Source organism: Macrosteles quadrilineatus, unplaced genomic scaffold, assembly GCF_028750875.1.
Source record: "Macrosteles quadrilineatus isolate MER2022 unplaced genomic scaffold, UCM_ALF_1.0 Scaffold_2__2_contigs__length_208266976, whole genome shotgun sequence".
In the NCBI taxonomy this organism is placed as follows: Eukaryota; Metazoa; Arthropoda; class Insecta; order Hemiptera; family Cicadellidae; genus Macrosteles; species Macrosteles quadrilineatus.
In genome coordinates, this window is record NW_026542595.1 from 141,255,580 (window position 1) to 141,274,218 (window position 18,639).

The window sequence follows — 18,639 nt, forward strand, 5'->3', positions numbered from 1 at the left end:
ATGTCTGACATGTTTATAATTTTGCTAATGCAAACCAGTTGCTAAAGAGTAAGTAGTTCAATTATTTCACCTATTACAATTATGGTGGTGAATATTATACTATCAATGTGTCAAACTATTGACAAAAATGCAACAATAAGCAACACCAATTAAATCAATTGACCAATAATTGTGATACATGTGATTTCTTAGACCAACAGTAGAAAAACCAGACTGTTTACAACAGCTGATTTGTACTCCCTAGAGAATACAAAATCCCTAGAGAAAAACGAGTTTTTACTCCCTAGGGAGCTACTTTAGACCCACAAAGCAATGCATTAAATCGCTGTTTTTGCTTTAGTATGACGGAAAAATATACAATAAATATTGTGTAAGTGAAATACATATGATAAACACATCTCATTAAGTGTTTCCAGCTAAATATTCAATAAAATAATTTACTGGCAGTTGTTAAATTAGTTTTGCAAAGGTTCCAGTCAAATATGAATAAACTTCAGCACGGCATACTACCTTCAAGTTTGGGTTTACTCTTCTGATTGGGATTCCAAATTGTTCTACAAATAACCAGGATTATTGGATTTTACAATTGTGTACATTGCATTGGCTGTGAAAAGATGTAAGTAACTAGTAGCAGTCCGAATGACTGACGTTTACATGATCATATTTTTAAACCCATAGTCAAATGGTAAGCACTTTAGGAACATTGAATAGATCAAAATGGTGACGAGTCTATTGAAGCTCCCTACTCTGAAATCAAATTAATCTACACCACCAACCTTTGGAAGGCTGGCTATTGGTTTCTAAAGGAGGTGGATTAAGTATTTCTTTAGAAAAAAAAATGACCTTCTGCAATTAGAACATCTCTAAATATCTAAACATCTCAAATTAACCAGAACACGTCTTATACACCAAAAAATATCTTTTATACACCAGAAACTCCCTTATACACTAGAACATCTCTAATACATTAGAACATAATATTTTATACAGTAAATATTTTACGTTTTGAAAACAATTTAGATATAATTTATAGAATATTTGAGAGCAAAGTTGTTCATATAAATCAGACTCGTAATGCTCTTTCCAATCACTAGTGTTTTGTTTAATTATTTTTTATGAAATTCTTCAAATATTAAATTTGGTTGTAGTAAAACACCCCGTTTTCAGAAGTAACAATAGTTAAATCTTCAATTATTAATTTATATTCTATTCATTAAATGTTTTATATTATTTTTAGTTGAATGGGACAACTCAATTTTATCCTATAAAGCATTTATTAAGCTTACTTAGCTTAATACTTTAATAACATAGACATGTAAGACTTTTTAGCAAATGTTTTGTGATTTTTCTCTACACATGTGAAAGAAACATGTGAAAGATTTTTTATACTGTTTATTAAATTTTCTCAGTAATGTGATTTAAAAATAATAAAATACAGGATTAAATTTTGAAAAATAAGAATCACCATCATGCAAGAAATAAAAAAATACCATAATCTTAATGCCAAAGAGTAAATGAAATGAAATGTATATTTTCATGTAAGCTGGTGTGACAATGGTAGATAAGAAAATCCAATTCTCTTTTAATGCGACTCCAGCATACTAAACTGTAGTGTTTTATTCGTCCCGACAACTTGTAGGTGGTCCTTAAAGCTCTTTTAATTTCTGGTTGGTAATCTTTGGCACGCTTAGCTTATTAGTTGAATATATATTTTTCAAGTTTGTGAATGTAATTTTAAAATCGTGTTCGTCTTTAAATATAAATTGAAAATAACCACTCACATAATATAGACATTTTGTAAAATATCGAAAATAAAACGGGGTTTTTAAGTAAAACCTAGATTTACAAGTAATTTTTGTGCAAAAAAACATTGTTTAAATTTTTTATAGTACTTTTTAGATTTTTTATAGAATCTTTTTACTATTGCACGTTTTCTTGTACAGTACTATAATGGCTAATATCTAGATGATTCAGCTGTCAATACTGTTTTTGCTTGTTTCGGCTGCTGAAATATTTAGATAATTTTAATAATTATATTTTAAATACGATATTTATTTTTAAGCTTTACCGTGCCCACCAAAAACCACGTGTTTATGGAATCGTGGAACCATGAGTTCCCTAAACGAATGGATTTTTGGTAGGTAAAGCAGTTTGTTACTAAATTGTTTGAAATGTTTACGTTTAACGAGAAATAAAAAAAATACCTGATTTACATTAAAAAACCCTTTTTTCCTACAAATGTTTTTTTACACTTACTTTACTCAATCAGAAGCCAAAAGGCTTAATTCTGGTTTTAGGTCCTACTATTTTGGACAAGCTCAAATCTCTGATAAATTATGATTATACACCTAGTGCAACGATCAACTGTAATGATTCATTTTAATTTTCAAAAAATCTATTTGTCCTTAGCTATCGTTGTACCCAGTGGGCTATAAAAGACACGAAAATCTAAAACGTAGTTAGTTACTAGCCTACCCCCTACAACTTGAAATATAAGAACATTATCCAATGACCAATCGGTGGGGAGAGGAAGACACGGCGTCAGTCTAGACCTACACTCTGTACCGCCACCGTGTTGTAAATTAGTTGTGTGGCCATGCATTTTATCGTTTTTTGTTTATGTAGGTGTTATGTGCTACGTGTTACGTGTGTTTCAAGACTCATGACGACCTCCTAGGAGCGATTTTTACGTTCAGCTTGACAATGATGCCATAGACATCGAAAATGGTCGCACTAATGACGACTTAAGGATTACTTGGACTGAATCAAGGTAACTTAACCTCTTGTATACATTCATGAAGTAATCCGGAAGGCAATACACAAGATGAACATTATCCTCTTTATATATATAGATTTCATAATTAAATATTTTTTATTTTTTATTTTTTAAATTTGATTAAATGGAAAGATTAAAAAAAGATAACATTGCTAGATAATTTTAATGTGTTTAAAAAATATGTTGAATACCTTTTTCAGACAGACATTATTATTATTGGATGCCGAAAACAATAAGTTAATGACAAATATTCTCATACGTATTTTTTTAAGACTCAATGAATCTAAATACAGCGTTAATATTAAATGTTACCTACATTTTATTCTTTGTAATATCTAGACACCAATCAACCTAATAACCAATAATGGTGTGCTGACTGGCAACATTGGTGACTCACCAGGTAAACACATACGAAACTACATCCAGACACGAACATGTAACATGGAATCATCATGGGACTAGGTTATTGAGGTAGTGGGTTGATGTATGTGCAAACGAATAAATCAAAATTATTTGGGAAACACGTCCCTTGTTACATAAAAAAATAAGACTGTTATATAAACATTATATAACATAGGTAAACCAGTAGCATTAATTGTCAGCCATGTGTAATTTAAGATATGTTGCATTGTAGCCTACTACAGTAGATGAAACATAATTAGTAGTCTAGTAGTCTAGTGGTTGTTCCTAACCTATCGTTGTAAACCAATTACTATTGATTCATTCGAATTGTTGAGCAAAGCTTATCCACTTGTAAAGCTCGTTGAGAAAAATCGTTCACTATACAACTCATTGTATGGAGTTTACTACAGTCAAATGACTACTCCTGAACATGTCTCCACTTGACTTCTAGTACATGAAATCCTTTCTTTGAATAGTGCATTCCAGATCAATGTTTGTTATTGTTTGAAAATGCAGGTTAGGTAAATGGGTTGGTCCATTCCATGATAGCAAGTTACCTGTTAGCATAGAAATAAATTAATCCATGTGTCAAGTGTTGCTGTAAAGAAAATATACATAACTCAATATTTTTAAAATATCGAAATATCTATTTTCATCGTCTCCCTATTATACTTATTAATAATTAAGCTAATAATTGTAAAAGAGCTATATAGGTTTATTTTTCTTTTAAATTCTAAAAGAACCTCCAAAAGAATTAATTGAAATGTAATAAATATTTATATTTCAATGTATAACCAACTGGTAGGTAAAAAAAGAAACCATAGAAAAAAATAATAAAGAAATAATTAAAAAAGAAGTAATTACAGTTCCGAGAGTGACGTTTTATTTATGCATCTTATTATGTTATCATACATTATCACATCTGTTAAGATAGAACACGGCTATTATTTACTCGTCCACAAATTTATTAAAAACTTCTTTTTCTTTTGCTGCATTAATTAGGTAAAATCAATACAGTACAAACATTTGTTTACATCAGCACCAGCACCTGGTTTCAAGGTATAAAAATCATTTTAACCAATCTTAAAATCACATTTATTCAACAAAATTTAAAAGTCTTTTAACAACTATTTTACAAATATAAAGCCAGGAGGACTTTGACTATTTACATTGGACAGTTTTAATTACATTATGAACAACAGGGGTCAAAAACCAAACGAATCGTTAAGCGAGATCTTTGGATAACACAGCCCATACCCCAAGAGTCATTCGGTCTACCGGCGGAGGCGAGGGACCGAAGGTGATAGTGGTTATCTCCCGACCAAGGTCAGGGTCAAGGTCAAGGTCGACAGAAGCAAGAGCCAATGAGGGGTTGTGTGAGACCCGTCACCTATCGTCACAGGTCCTGGAACAGAACAATATGTTCAAATACTCTTTTGAACTTCTCTTGATAGAATAGTCGTGTCTAGATGTTAGCCTACGACACATTACCATGAAATAAAAGTGAAATATAGATGTTTAACGTGGAATCAGTTTTATAATATATACAATTCTATAAAAGCCATTAACAGGATATGTTTTTTGTAAAATGCCGTTGTGAACAACAAACCATTGAATCGTGCCAGCTTAGTAAAACCGTCAAATAATTTCTACCCTCATTAAACTATCACGGTGATGGAAACTAATGAAAACCAACTATGAGAAGCCTTTAACAGCTAGTGGACTTATTTGACCTCAAATTGGTCCACTAGCTGTTAAAAAGGTCTTATTTTAAATACAAATTTAATAAGTAAAATGCAGAGGCGTCAATACAGTTATTCAAAATGTGTGACATATGCTTGATTCCCCCAGTTCGAATTTCGTATTTTAACGGCAGTAACGAATGTTTTAACTAACCAGAATGCATTTTTAAATCCAATTTAGGTATTTAGTTATATTTAGTTATATCAATATAAAGTATTATGTCACCTTACAATATTCTTAGATAGCTTAGTCACCCAGCCAAACGGGTGCACGCACTGTTTCAGAGTTTGTGTCTATATCAACGTATGTTTTGTATTGAATTTTAAATTGTATGACGATTTGTAAAAGAGGTTGAACTTGAGGATGTAACAGTAACCATGAAACACATAGTTCATCCAGGATGTTGCAAGGTAACGAAATACATCGTATTAATTTAATGAACTGGTACAACAGCAAACACACTTTAATCGGTAGTTTACTAAAGTAAAGCAAGCTACCATATCGAAGAGGTAGAACATGTTAGTAATCGTTGGACAAACTTTTATTTTTCCCCCTAGGAAGCTAGACACAAGCTCGGGATTGTTTTTCACATTACTTAGAGCTGGGGGTTTAAAGCTAGGGGTTGATGCCATATCACTGACCGGGACCTCAGGGACCGATGTCCCGTGCTCTAACCTCTAGACCAGATCATCCCCCTGAACGTTTAGTGTTTTATCTGGACATATATCGAGTTAGTTCTAAACCTATATGCTGCTGCTTGACATGATACAAGTATACAGTTGTTTTTTGACAATAGCTTAGGCGGATTATGTTACGTACCCTCCTTTTTCAGGTCATGAACTATTTAAAATTTAAAATTATTAATTAAAGTTCCATCTTGAGTACTATATTATGTACGCTTAAAAAGATTTGCTAGAAGGCCGCCTCAGATATACCATTCAAGCCCTTCGGTTGGATAGAGAATTAGCTTGTGACAAACTTGTTTACTTCCTTGACCCCTACTCACCAGGCCTCTGTCCCTGCACCCTGTCCGCCCTGGACCTGTTGGTCGTCTCCTTGACCTCCATCGCCGGCGACCTCTGGGGCTTCTCCCCCTCCACACTCTCCTCGTTGCTGTTCCAGTAGATGGTGGATATTGTCGCTAGACACTTAAGCTTCAAGTCACCCTTCAAAAAGTGTCTCGACTCCACCTTGAACTCTAGCCCAAGTGACGTCACGTCCAGACCATCCTCGGCTGTGGCAAACTGTGGCCCTCTCAGGAATGAACGATCTGCCTGGAATCAGATTACATTTCATGATAGGTTGATGAGAAGTCTCAAAAATTATATAAAAATGTTTGTTTTTATTTATATTTCTAAATCTTAAAAAAAGAACCGAAAACCCCAACTTTATTGATTATAAAACTACTTTCGTATCAGGATTAGACCACTGGTACATCAACAATCAGCAACTCTTCAAATTGGCGATTATAACAAACTACTTTGTTTCTACTCAAGATAAAACAGAAAAATAATTTAATGTTGTTAAGGACCCGATTACGCAATGCATTTCCACTTTTAAATTTTATATTCAGTAAATAACCACTCCTTTATCCTAGTTGAAGGTTTTTGTTACTAAATTTGCATTAACATTTTTTTTAATAGCTCAGGGGGAATGTCCCATACAACCTTTATATTAATTCGTCTACAGCGTTGAGTATGCATTTTACATTGTTTAAATGGTACCTGTTCTCCATTGATGAACCATATAAGATGCACTGGAGGTTTGGATCTCCCTGATGTACAATTTACTCTGACGGTATCACCCATCTGATACCTGGGTCTGCCCCCTCTGATCTTGGGACCTTCCTTGGGCAAAGCTGAAACACACGTATTCGTAAAAAATTACCCTTTTAAGTTATACGGTGAGGCTTTTGTTTGTTGGTTTTACCTGTAAGGACTGTCACTGTTTCTTATCTGCCAGGCCTGAAAAAAATTACCACGGGTTTCAAGCAAATTGTATCACTCAACGATAGTTCAAAAGTGTGTCTATTGTGTTAATAATTTCTTCTATCTAAGCTATGGTTCTAGCTAAGATAATGGTTCTCATACCAATTGTGGTCTATATGTACGTTTATGTTATTCAATTAACCGGTAACTCAGAGCTCTGGTGGTTTGCAACTATACAGATAACAGATTTACAGATAGATGCTACATCCTTTACAGATAAAATCATGGCCGTGATTTCAGAAAGCTCTCGTTTAGAGCTCTGAGGTAATTAAAAACCTTTGTGCTCAACAGCACTGTGGTAATATTATCTTATTATATATCTTAGTTAGTTAACTAATCAATGTACCTATCAAGTTTTCTGTCACAGCTCAGACTCATCATCGAAGTGAATAACTTGGCATTTGATTTTGATGAAGCCATAACAGTATAACTCTCCATTGCCTAAAATAATCATTCACCAAGACGCTGACGTGAAGTATGTGATTTTGGCTTGATAGATACTGTAATCCCAGCTATCCATATGAAGGTCGAGTACGAGCTGTGACGTAAAACTCGGTATGATTGTTTCCAACAGCTCTTGGTAGCTTATCACAAAGGATGAACCTGAGTCCATCTGGGGACCAAACCACAATATTGCTAACATACCTACGACCAGCAGATCCCCGTGGTCTGACACTGTCTGGAAAGAAGGCGCCTCAGCAGACACTTCACATCTGTATCTGCCTGTGGAGGTAAGCAGAAGAGATCGCAGAACCACCTGAGTGGCGTTGCTGGCAGAAATCTGTAAAAAAACATATTAAAATATAATTTTATCTAAGGTATAACTACAAGTATACATTTCTTAAACCCGATTCGTAGTATCGACCAAACTCGTAACGATTCGATTATCTACCTGACATTATGTGTTATGTGTTTAAACTATAAGTTAACCCCTCCTATCTTGGTAAAGTAGGGAGATAGTTTAGTTATAGTTTTTTATTTATGATTTATGTGTGTCATTTAGTTATCCGCCTAAATTATGGTTAATTTAGATCTACAAATATATAGACGTATGATTAAATTACAAAACCAAATTCCTGTTTGTAAAACAATGGTTAAAGACTTAGGCAATTTAAAATGTTTGATCTAAGAAGTTTAGTAGAGGCAATTTGAAAATTATTAATATTACAAGATTTTTAAAATTATTACAATATCTCAACTTGGATTCCTAATCAAGAATATTTCCTCCTAAAGTATCGTTACGAAAAATGAAGAATACAGTTATTTTCAAAACAAGAGTATTTATTTTTTTTTCATTTCATGATGGAAAATAGCTGTAGTATTCTATTAAATAATCTCAAGAATCATTAGAGTATGTGGATATTAACTACCGTTTACTATTATTAACCGTTAACTAACTAGTTGTACACCTAATTAAGGATCCATAAAAATGTCCAGTAATCCTAAGGCTTATCTTTTTTTACATTTTAATCAAGCATAAAAAATTTTTTGCCAATCACAAGTAAGGAAAACATTACATAAATTACAGTGTTAGCTAAGATTGTATACACAACTTACATCAACATCGACTCCCTCCATGGGGAAGACCTGGACGGGATGTTTATCCCTCGGGAGGAAGCGGAAGAACTCCTGACCGTCCTTGTACCACTTGACGGAGTAGAGGGTCTCTCCCTGGAGATCGTAGTGACACTCCAGCACGGAGAAGTTGCCCATCATGGCATGGTTCTCTATTCGGACTTGAGTGAGGGAAAGACTCCATACGACACCTGTCAAACATAAATTATGTTAAAATATATTGTTTTACTAAATGGCAAAGTTTGGCAAACATATTTTTTTTATGAGTATACAAACCCCTTGGGTGGATGTGTTAAAGCTGTAAATGAAACACTTTTATTTGTAAAAAAAGGATTATTTTTATTTAAGATGTTTTTTACGACGCTGGTCGGCCAGATAATGTACTCTAAGGTATATATGAGTGTTAATTGAATTGATTAACATCATTCTTGGAATGGATTGATGGCTTTGTTAGTGACTGAAAAAACTGTCTACCCAAATTCAAAATAAGCTAATGATGGAAACACAAAATAACACATCACAACAATCATATCATTGGGTTTCTTAGCGCTAAGCTTTTTCAACTACGTCGTTAACATTTCATCCTAATTTTTCATTTTAATAATCCTTAAGTCTGTATATAAGGGTGTTTCAAATACAGGGACATTTCTACTTGTAATAGAAGATCTCTTGTTGTTTTCGTAGATAAATCGTCAAACCGTTTAAAATAATCTCCAGCCAACGTAAACGAAACATCATGTCGTGGTGTGTAAGCCCGCTAATCGATCAATAGTAATTAGCAGGATTATAACCCGTAACCTCTGGGTCAGTAGTCTCGTGTTCTAACTGTTATACCATCAGCTTTGTCATTAGTAATCACTTGATAACCAATATCTAACGTACAAATTTAAAACTTTAATGTAAACGCTATTCATTTTGATGTGTGTATTTAAATACTCAAAGACAGTTTGATAAATCCAGTCAAATCAATGTAATGGAATTGGTGATTTAATTTTGGTGGATGTATTCATACAGCATTTTATATGTATTTCATATGATGATTGATAATATGGCATGAGTAAACTATTAATTTAACACTTTCATGATACGAACGCAGAAGTAACTAGTGTACTTTCCATTATTTATTGATTCGCAGCATACTCCTTATTTTACAGGGCTATTCAAAAATATGGACCCAGTTTCGGGATTTTGTATCTCGAAAAGTATAAATAGGAAAAGTTAAGTTTCACACCGTTAGAAAGAAAAAATTTCAAAGTTGTATTTACGCTGATTACAAAAATGCTTAATTTCCCCCTGTGCTGCATGGCAAACATCTAAGCAATAGCCAGAAATTTGCCCCATAAATATTTTATGTATCACTGATTTCACAGCTGCTAATTTATTAAAATTTCCTACAACACCGAGTAAAACTTTTTTTAGTCAGTTGTTCAATAACGAATTCGAGGTGAAAAGGCCGCTGCACTGTAATAGGAGACTCTGTTTTTGCAAACTCTATCAAACAGAAAATATTCTGCTGTATAGCCATCTTACCAACAACTGATGGTAAAATCAAAATTCCTGCCCATTGTTGCTATAACCTTTTCGGCCGGTTACGGCAATATGGTCAGAAAAACTTTAGAATTTCCTCTTTTGAATGGTGTAATGTTCATATCTGCTCAATTTATTCTTTATGAAGTTACGAAATTGGGTCCATATTTTTGAATGGGTCTGTATTTAACGATAGTTCGGTCAATCTATTCAGTTTTAAATTCATTTGTAATTTCTAAAAATTAGTCTTACCTTAAAAATATTCTAAATGTAAAGCATCCCCCAAAACAATTATCATTTCTTCATGGACATTCTGATGAAGGGGTGTTTTTGTTTATTAATTCATTCTTCAATCAAAATAACAACAATGATTATTTTCTTCGTAAAAAGCCCCAAAAGGAAATTATTTTTCCTTTTTCAAAAACGATAATAACTATCGAGCGGATAATAAGTATAACTTTTTACCAACAAAAAATTAATGATTTTAAATTACATTTTGAAGACACCTTGACATGAATAATAATTTTCATGACCGTCCAAAATCGTTGTTAGTACAGCAAAGTTGGCATGTACTTAGTTAAATGTCTGCACATAATTGCTATTTTCTTCTCGATGAGTTACCAGATTATTTCATTACAGGTATTTAAGCTGGTTATTGAACCAACATTAATGAGTTACTTCACAGTTCAAAGCAAACTCTATTATAAGTAACGCAATTAGTGGCTCTTTGAAACAGTATTAACCGCCTGCTTTTGAATATTTAGTGAAAATTGGTTTGATGAACGCTCGTAGGAGATTTATTTCTTTGAGGCACGAAACAAACTGTTCCACTACGGTTATCATTTGAAATACAAGGATAAATTATGGCAAAAGATGTGAGTCTACTTAAAGATTAATGAACGATTATAAATTCTGAGCAGGATATAATTTGCAGACTAATTAAAATAACTTAAGCATTTATTTGTAAAAACTAAATATTTATTGGTACATTATGCATTTTTATTAGACAATTTACGCGTTTATTTAATTTAAAAACAACATTTTAACAAATCATCAGTATTATTATTTCCATATACGATTAATGTTTACTGAAAAGGAAAAAGACCTTTGTAAAGATGCGTAAATAATTTATAAATAATTCATAATATTGCTTATCCAAAGGAGTATTTCCTTTTAAAATATCGGAATTTTCAACTACTTTATTTAAGAATATTTATACATTTATCAAGTATTTCCAAATTTCCTGATTGTTTTTTCTAGCCCATCTAAAAAAAATGAAAGATATGTTTTGAGGATATTTATGTACAGAGATGTTCTAAAGTTCCAGATAGTATCCCAGATTCATCATATTGTTTACAGTGTCGTCCGTATCTCTTCAGAATTTGTGATTCATAATTTTTAAGAATTAGCATGCCTTTTACGTTTGGAAAACGTGTTTTTCATTGATAAGTTGGAAAAAATTTAAATAAGGTTGAAGTTTAAATTTGAAAGTATATCGAAATCGCAATAGCATCAAAATGACATGTGCCTTGTGGCTTGACCATGAATGCTATTTCGGATTTTTGAGTTTTGGCTACTATTTTAAAAAGATAATTTATCATCGATCCGTATGAAAAGTAGCTATTTTTTATGACAGCTGATTTTAAAGAAAAAAATTATATAAAGCTCTAATTTGGAGCAAGGAAAATATCAGCTAACTTTCCCTTGCAGTAAATTTACTTTCCTTTGCTCTCAATCAGTTCTATATTTGACCAATATTCGTAATAGTGTTTATTTACCGTTTATTTTCATGAATTGAATCAGTCTTTTATTGTTTAACAATGTATATTAAAAAGGAAACAGGGTAAATAAATAAAAAAGGTATTTTTGCTCATTTTTAGCATGGAGTTTACTGCGAGATAAAAGTAACCTTAAAATTCAACTTTAACTTTGGTATGTTGGTTAATTATAATACATTTTGCTTTTATTATTATTTTTTTTTTAAATTTAAGGTTGCAACAAAAACTAGTTACATCTTCCAGCTTACATCTAACAAAAATTAGTAATACGATATAATGACTTATTCATTAATTTTGCAAAGGCTTCCTAAGTTTCTGATTATAAAAACCAACATTTTATAAGACTTCAACTCTAAGATTGTTCTCATGTAGTCTATATACTTGAACAAATAATATTGCAATTAGCGAAATTGATGTTCCTGATGAACTCTGAATCAACCGTTAATGGGTCAAGAGTATTTGAGTCAGTTCAGGCAGTTCAAAATATGTTGTACAACAAGTCATTATAAGTTCAAATTATTTCGTGTATATACACCAACAATATGCTCTACAGGAGAAATTTATGACTTGTTTAATATTGATTTACAAATTTGAAGATAAATCTACTGAATATAAAATAGCCAAGGAATTAACTGATCTTTTAATTTATGTAACAGCGATCCAGGCTTAAAGACATGTGCTCAAAAGATTAACAGGTTATATAATTCACAAACGAATGCCACGATAAAATATACAATACACAGTTCTAGCAAAGGTTAAATTATGGTGTTCATTAGCTTAACTAATGAATTACTTTACTGTTCAAAGGGAATGTTATGACACTCGACGCAATTAGTAGGTATTTAACAAGCATTTGATGTCAGCTAATGAGAACTCAGTTGCAAGTAATTTGATGGACAATATCAAAAGATTGTATAGTTTATGAAGCCTATAAATTATTATTAGTAAATAATCTAGTTATTGCAATCTCTTCGTTTTCAAAAAGCTAAAGGAATCAATGTGGGGGATTGAATGTGTGTGCCAAGTTAATTTTTATCACAACAATATAACTGTGATCTGTGGTAACGCTGCAACCCCTAGATCTAGCCTGAAAGAATGTAAAAAAAACACTTCCAGGTTCGTGCCTAGCGTCCTAGTGGGAAAAATAAAGTAACTGTGAGCTAATTGACACAGAAAACGCATTTGCTTACTGAAGCAGAATAGCTGCTGTTTTATATGTGAACTATAACAATAAATAAAACTTTTCAGCATGTTTTATTAATGTGCACAATTAACTTACATAAGGATCTGGATTCTACAAAATTTACAAAGTAAATGCGAAATAAAACTTTTAGTTTACAATACAAAATGAACACGCTTTATTTAAAGGCAATACCTATTTAAAAAATCTTGTGTTTTATAATACTGAAGAGTAAACAAATAAATTAGTCTTTACTTAAATTTTCATTTAAATGTAACGAAAAACCGATATATAACTGATACAAAAGAGAACATGCATCATCCAAAGAGAACATTAGAAAAATCATACTTTTAAAATTGAAAAGTAAAAAAAGATTAAGCTATCACTTATATTTTTAAACTTTAAGTCATCACTAAAAGAAAAGATTAAATACCTATATACATTTTCTTATATTCATAATTTAGCTTACTACAACGAATATGACAGAAAATCTTATAACTTTTTGATGGAATAAAAATATAATTAAATAGGTACGTACGAGTTACGTTACAAGAGTGACCCAATCATATGAATAAGTAGAGTAGATAGTATGGTCCCTACTTGGATTTAATTAAAATACTCAATATAGGTCTGAATTTCATAGATATTTAAATAGATTCAAGTTTGGTAAAATACAGTGAAACAATACGTCCAAAAGTGCCTCATCGTGGTTACTGTAGATACCAGAATTGACTATACACCTCTACGTAGAGGTGTATAGTCAATGATACCAGCCACCATGACTCAGGGATTGATAATGATTAATAGAACCGAATACAAATTTACTTATGAGAGATCTTAATAATTACTGCAATAAAACACAATGAAGTGAATTATGGTTGTTATATTATAGTAATATGTTTAAAAACGCCATAAAAACATGAAAAATCACCTTCATAGATATGCATTGACAATGCAAGTATGAAAAACTAAAACAAACAAAAAACACCGACTTCTAAGGATAAAAGGATGATCAAATAGAATATACAAATTATGTAAGGATAATCCATTGCACGCCCATCATGATTGTTTGTGTTCTAGTTTTAATGTCTTTGACCATAATGTTCGAAGTGCTCCGTAATTATAGAGCTGTCACAAAAGATTCAAAATAAAGCCAGATCATTGGGTTCAAAACAAATTTATTCACACAAGCCTTAAAGTGGTAATGGACAGTTGCTGAAAAAAATTATAAAATCGCCACCAAAGACCAAGCAATCCTCAGCAAACATTAAAATATTTTTACATGATCTAATTTCATATTTAGTTTAATGGTTAACATGAATGTGGAGGAGAAGCTGGATTAAAAATGTTTATTTAAATATTTTTTCCCATATATTAAAATTTAAAAAAAGTCAATTTTTGTAAGCAGTGTATACGTTTGGAGAAGTGTCCTTAAATAAATAAATATTTTCCCAATAACTTTATACGATATATAAGAATGTATCAATATTACGTTATTAGCTTTATAAAGATGTTTTCTTCCATATTCTCCATTTACTTTTTCATAAACAAGAAAAACTTAACGTTTTTACAGACGGAAATCTATATATAAAGCCAAAAGTACCCATGAACTTTTGAGAAAACTACAAGTCACACCCCCATAAACCATATACTTAAAATGTTCGTCATGACGAGAAACCTTGCGCAAAATTATCCATTATTGCCCTTTAAGGTCGTAATTCCTTTCTAAAGGAAACTTTCCATATACCTAATGTTAAAAATACCCCAGCTGTACTTTGTTTGTTATTCTTTCAATTTGTTACCTTATTAAAACCAGGTGTGATTATTTGTTTGTTTTACTGTATTTTGTTTATTTCAGGTTAACTTAACCAATCAATAGTGTTATTAATACTTATGAAGTCAAAAGGGGTGAAGCCCGTGGGTAACAGCTAGTTTACCTAATTTCCATTAATTTAATTTCCTCACTAATTTCCTCATTTTCAGCCAAAATTTTGCCACCCATGTAAATATGTTTACAACAATCGCAAATGTTTGTATAAAGTAAAAATGATTAAACTACGAACAGAAATTCGCAGCAACATGCGAAAGGGGTGTATTTCATTTTCACTTCAAAATAAAGTTCATAATAACAACGTCTTCCACCTCTAATTTACGAAGGTCATTTAATTGTTTTCTATCACAACTGTTTTGACAGAAAACATTATTATAACAAATTTATGATTCATAAAAAGCATGAAATATAAAGAAAAACAACCTTATTTCGTATGTAAAACTAATTTATTATTAATAATGCCGTAAATCCAAGGATTTACGATACATATGTATTTTATACCTGTCGTAAACGTCTGTATCACATTACACCAGCCCCAGAGGATTGGCGTGCTACAACCAAACACGCTATGGTACAATTAGTTGTATCGTATTGATCTGCATTACATTCTTTTAATTTGTACTTCAGCGTTGTCATGTTTGTTACGTTATTATAATGCAAATATTGTAAAATAAGTAGAAATATGCTGCCACAACTATTAGTAGACACGAAGGGCATACAGATAAATGTGATATTTTGCAATTGATGCGACTAAAATATTGTAAATAGATTAAATTCATGTTACCATAACATATTATATGCACGATGGCCATATGGTTAAACGTTGTTGTGGTGCAGCTAGATTTAGTGTCAAAGACAACAACTATAGTGATGAGTAAATATTTTAAGCTAATTGTTTTTACAATTTCAGTTAAATTTTTTTATAGGTAGTTTACCTGACCTTTTTCATACTTAAGATATAAAAAGGTTAATTAGCTTATATATTTTTAAACAGCTCCAAATATGATTCCGAAACCAGATTTGTCATTAATCAGAACGTAAAATGACGTTTACGTTCGTTCAATGTATATTTAAAAGGGTAATAAGATTTTACGAAAGTAAACTGATAACAAACTTTGTGAATACGATGGTCTTGTTAGGGAGAATATTTACTTGCTATTAGCACCAAACCGACCCTACACAGGGTTAAGTTTACTTTATGCCCCTTTGAACCCCTATTATGACTATGGTAATGATGTTGTGTGGGAACTAGCAGCGCCAAACAGCATCACTTCTAGCCCAATTTGGAGTTTCATCAACGATTAAAGTCTGTCGGTTGTACAAACACAAACAAAAATAAATGTATTATGAAGCCAATTTGTTCAAAAAATATAAATTAATTGGCTTACGTATATATTTTTAAGCAGATTAAAAAGTTTTTGTACCTTTTAGCATAATTACAGTCTTAAGTACTTAATTGTCTTAATTCTTTTAATTTCTTGACATTCTTAGTCCAATAATCCTATTCAATACAAGAAAATGCAATACAAGATATCCTAAAGAGTGAGAATGACTTAACCCTCGATGTTATTGTGGGCGGTATAAGCACCACGGGAGACATACATTTTTTGGACAAAAGAGTTTTAAAATCAGCCACCACAACACTCAAGCACAACGTTTTCAACCTGATTATTACGTTAATAAAATAAGTAAGTAGTAAATATAGTTTAGGAATGAACGTCTAGGTTTTAAGGTATGTATAAGCAATTGGATGAACTTACAGCAATAAACAAAATAGCAGAAACCTAGAATAAAACATCAACTTATCTGTAGTTAAGTATCAAGAGCACCTTTTAGTCATTGAGTGTAATCACTACTCATTATAGGTAGACGCATATTCATAACTCGTTGGATAACTGTTCTAAATTTTACATCAATCTTTTTTATAAATTAGGCTTTGCCAAAAGCAAAGGAACGTATGCGGAATAGCTTATAACTTACAACTATGTACCCTAAGTTGCATTTGGTGTCCGGTTGTAGAATCATGGACGTCTTTGTAAGATGTAAAATAATGTTTTAAATGCTTGAATACTTTTTTCCAGTAAAAACTTAGCATTTTTGGTAGTTCTTCATTGCTATTTCGTTCTATGTGTGAAAAAACCATACTAAATAAAAAAACATTCTTGTAGTGTTTCGAAAGACGTTATTTTTCGATAGTATCTTTAGATATACAACTTGTATTAACATTTAACTTACAGAACTTTGTTCACATTACCCAGAAACTAAAACTAAATTAATGTTATTTGCGAAAATTATTCCCAAGAAAGTACATTTTAGGGCTTCACGAACGATGAAATTCCCTGGGAGAAGCCGTTCGGTTAAGATGAAGTTTAATTGAGCGTTTTGAGCTCCTCTATTTTTACTGTTCATTCTCCGAAACGTGAATTTGAGACGTTTAACAGGCAATTTGAGAACTAAATATCACAAATGTAATACACGAATTTTAATTATTACAGGGTTAAGGAAAACTATTACGTAATTATTTCTGTAAGTATCGGCTTTTCTATTATACAAATTCAAAAGTACGAAATGAGATCGGGTAAAACTTCTTTTATCATTCTACAGTATAAGCAAAACGTGACGTGACTTTAAAGGCTGAGCATAAAAGAAAAGTTACCTAAACTAGAAATAAGGATAATGTGATTATCATACAAAATATTGCATAACATGGCAGGGTCTAAAAATATATTTAAAATTGTAGTCGAACTTTTGATTGGAAAGTAAAAAAATAACTTATTATTTCTTTATCTTAAAAAATTCTTTTTTTTTAATAAACTTCAAATTACTAAGTATTATATCATGATAACATTGGTAACGAAGATTGAAACTATTTACAAGAATGCTCTGTTCAACAAAGACATTTTGAATCTTTAATTATTTTAATTGTAATGGCGATCATACAAAGTTAGGTGTTTTAAGCCAAGTATGAATGAAGACGAGTGTAGGTTGATTACCAAATAATCACTGCATACTTGGAGATTTTTTTTTATAATGAATATAATTAAACAAAATTGTAAAAATAGTGAAGATATTATTTTAAAATAACATGAGAGGTTTCTTAGTTTTCTTATCGATTGGTTCCTTGAGATAAATATTTAAAACATGCTATTGTGGTTTAAATATTATTATCGAAAACTACATTGTACGTCATTTAAAGTAATAAACAATACCTATTAGATAAATCCGAAGAATTATCCTAGTCACTTCCATTGGTGTAAACCGACAGCTTTACAGCAGATTAAAATAAAAAGGTGTAAAACATCAGCTTGAAATATAAAAATTAAACATCATTTTATGAAAACTTTAATAAATATATTTGTTTAGATACCAAGAGTATGAGTAAAGTGTGGTTTACGATTTACAAAGTAGATGTTTGGAAAGTGTCAACATTCTCCTCGAGGCTGTTATTGAGGTATTCATTATTTATGAGATTCTGCAGCACGCATTTCTTTACTCCTTAGCGGGGTTTTATTATTACCCATCCTGTTTCATCGAACCCCAAAATTATACTGTGTAAAACTGAAAAATGACATTGAATGAAGTAACACGCTTAAAATATATTTGCTTATTATTTCACTAAAATACTACCAACCAAGAAATTCTTCACTATGAATACGGAATGTCAAAATATCAACATCGTATTCCAAAGTAAAGCTTTACTGTTGTTATAAGTTGATTAGTTTTTAGTTAATAAGTTCATGTTTAAATTTATAACGAGTAAAAGCAAAAATCTTTTACAGATATTTGATAGTGTAGTATTAGTGTATAAAAAAAATTTTAGTTTACTCGGTTACAGATAA

General features: G+C 31.4%; 1 protein-coding gene across 1 annotated transcript in view; it reads right to left on the reverse strand.

The window, feature by feature from the left end:
- Positions 1 to 4,334: 4,334 nt before the first annotated feature.
- Positions 4,335 to 18,639, reverse strand: part of LOC128987060 (uncharacterized) — a 135,938-nt gene continuing 121,633 nt past the window's right edge. The window contains exons 2-6 of the mRNA XM_054407732.1: positions 8,467 to 8,675; positions 7,555 to 7,690; positions 6,646 to 6,779; positions 5,928 to 6,195; positions 4,335 to 4,583 (exon numbers count right to left, since the gene is read on the reverse strand). Coding sequence (XP_054263707.1) covers positions 4,489 to 4,583; positions 5,928 to 6,195; positions 6,646 to 6,779; positions 7,555 to 7,690; positions 8,467 to 8,675 — 842 coding nt within the window. The 3' untranslated portion in view covers positions 4,335 to 4,488. The remainder of the gene's footprint in view (positions 4,584 to 5,927; positions 6,196 to 6,645; positions 6,780 to 7,554; positions 7,691 to 8,466; positions 8,676 to 18,639) is intronic.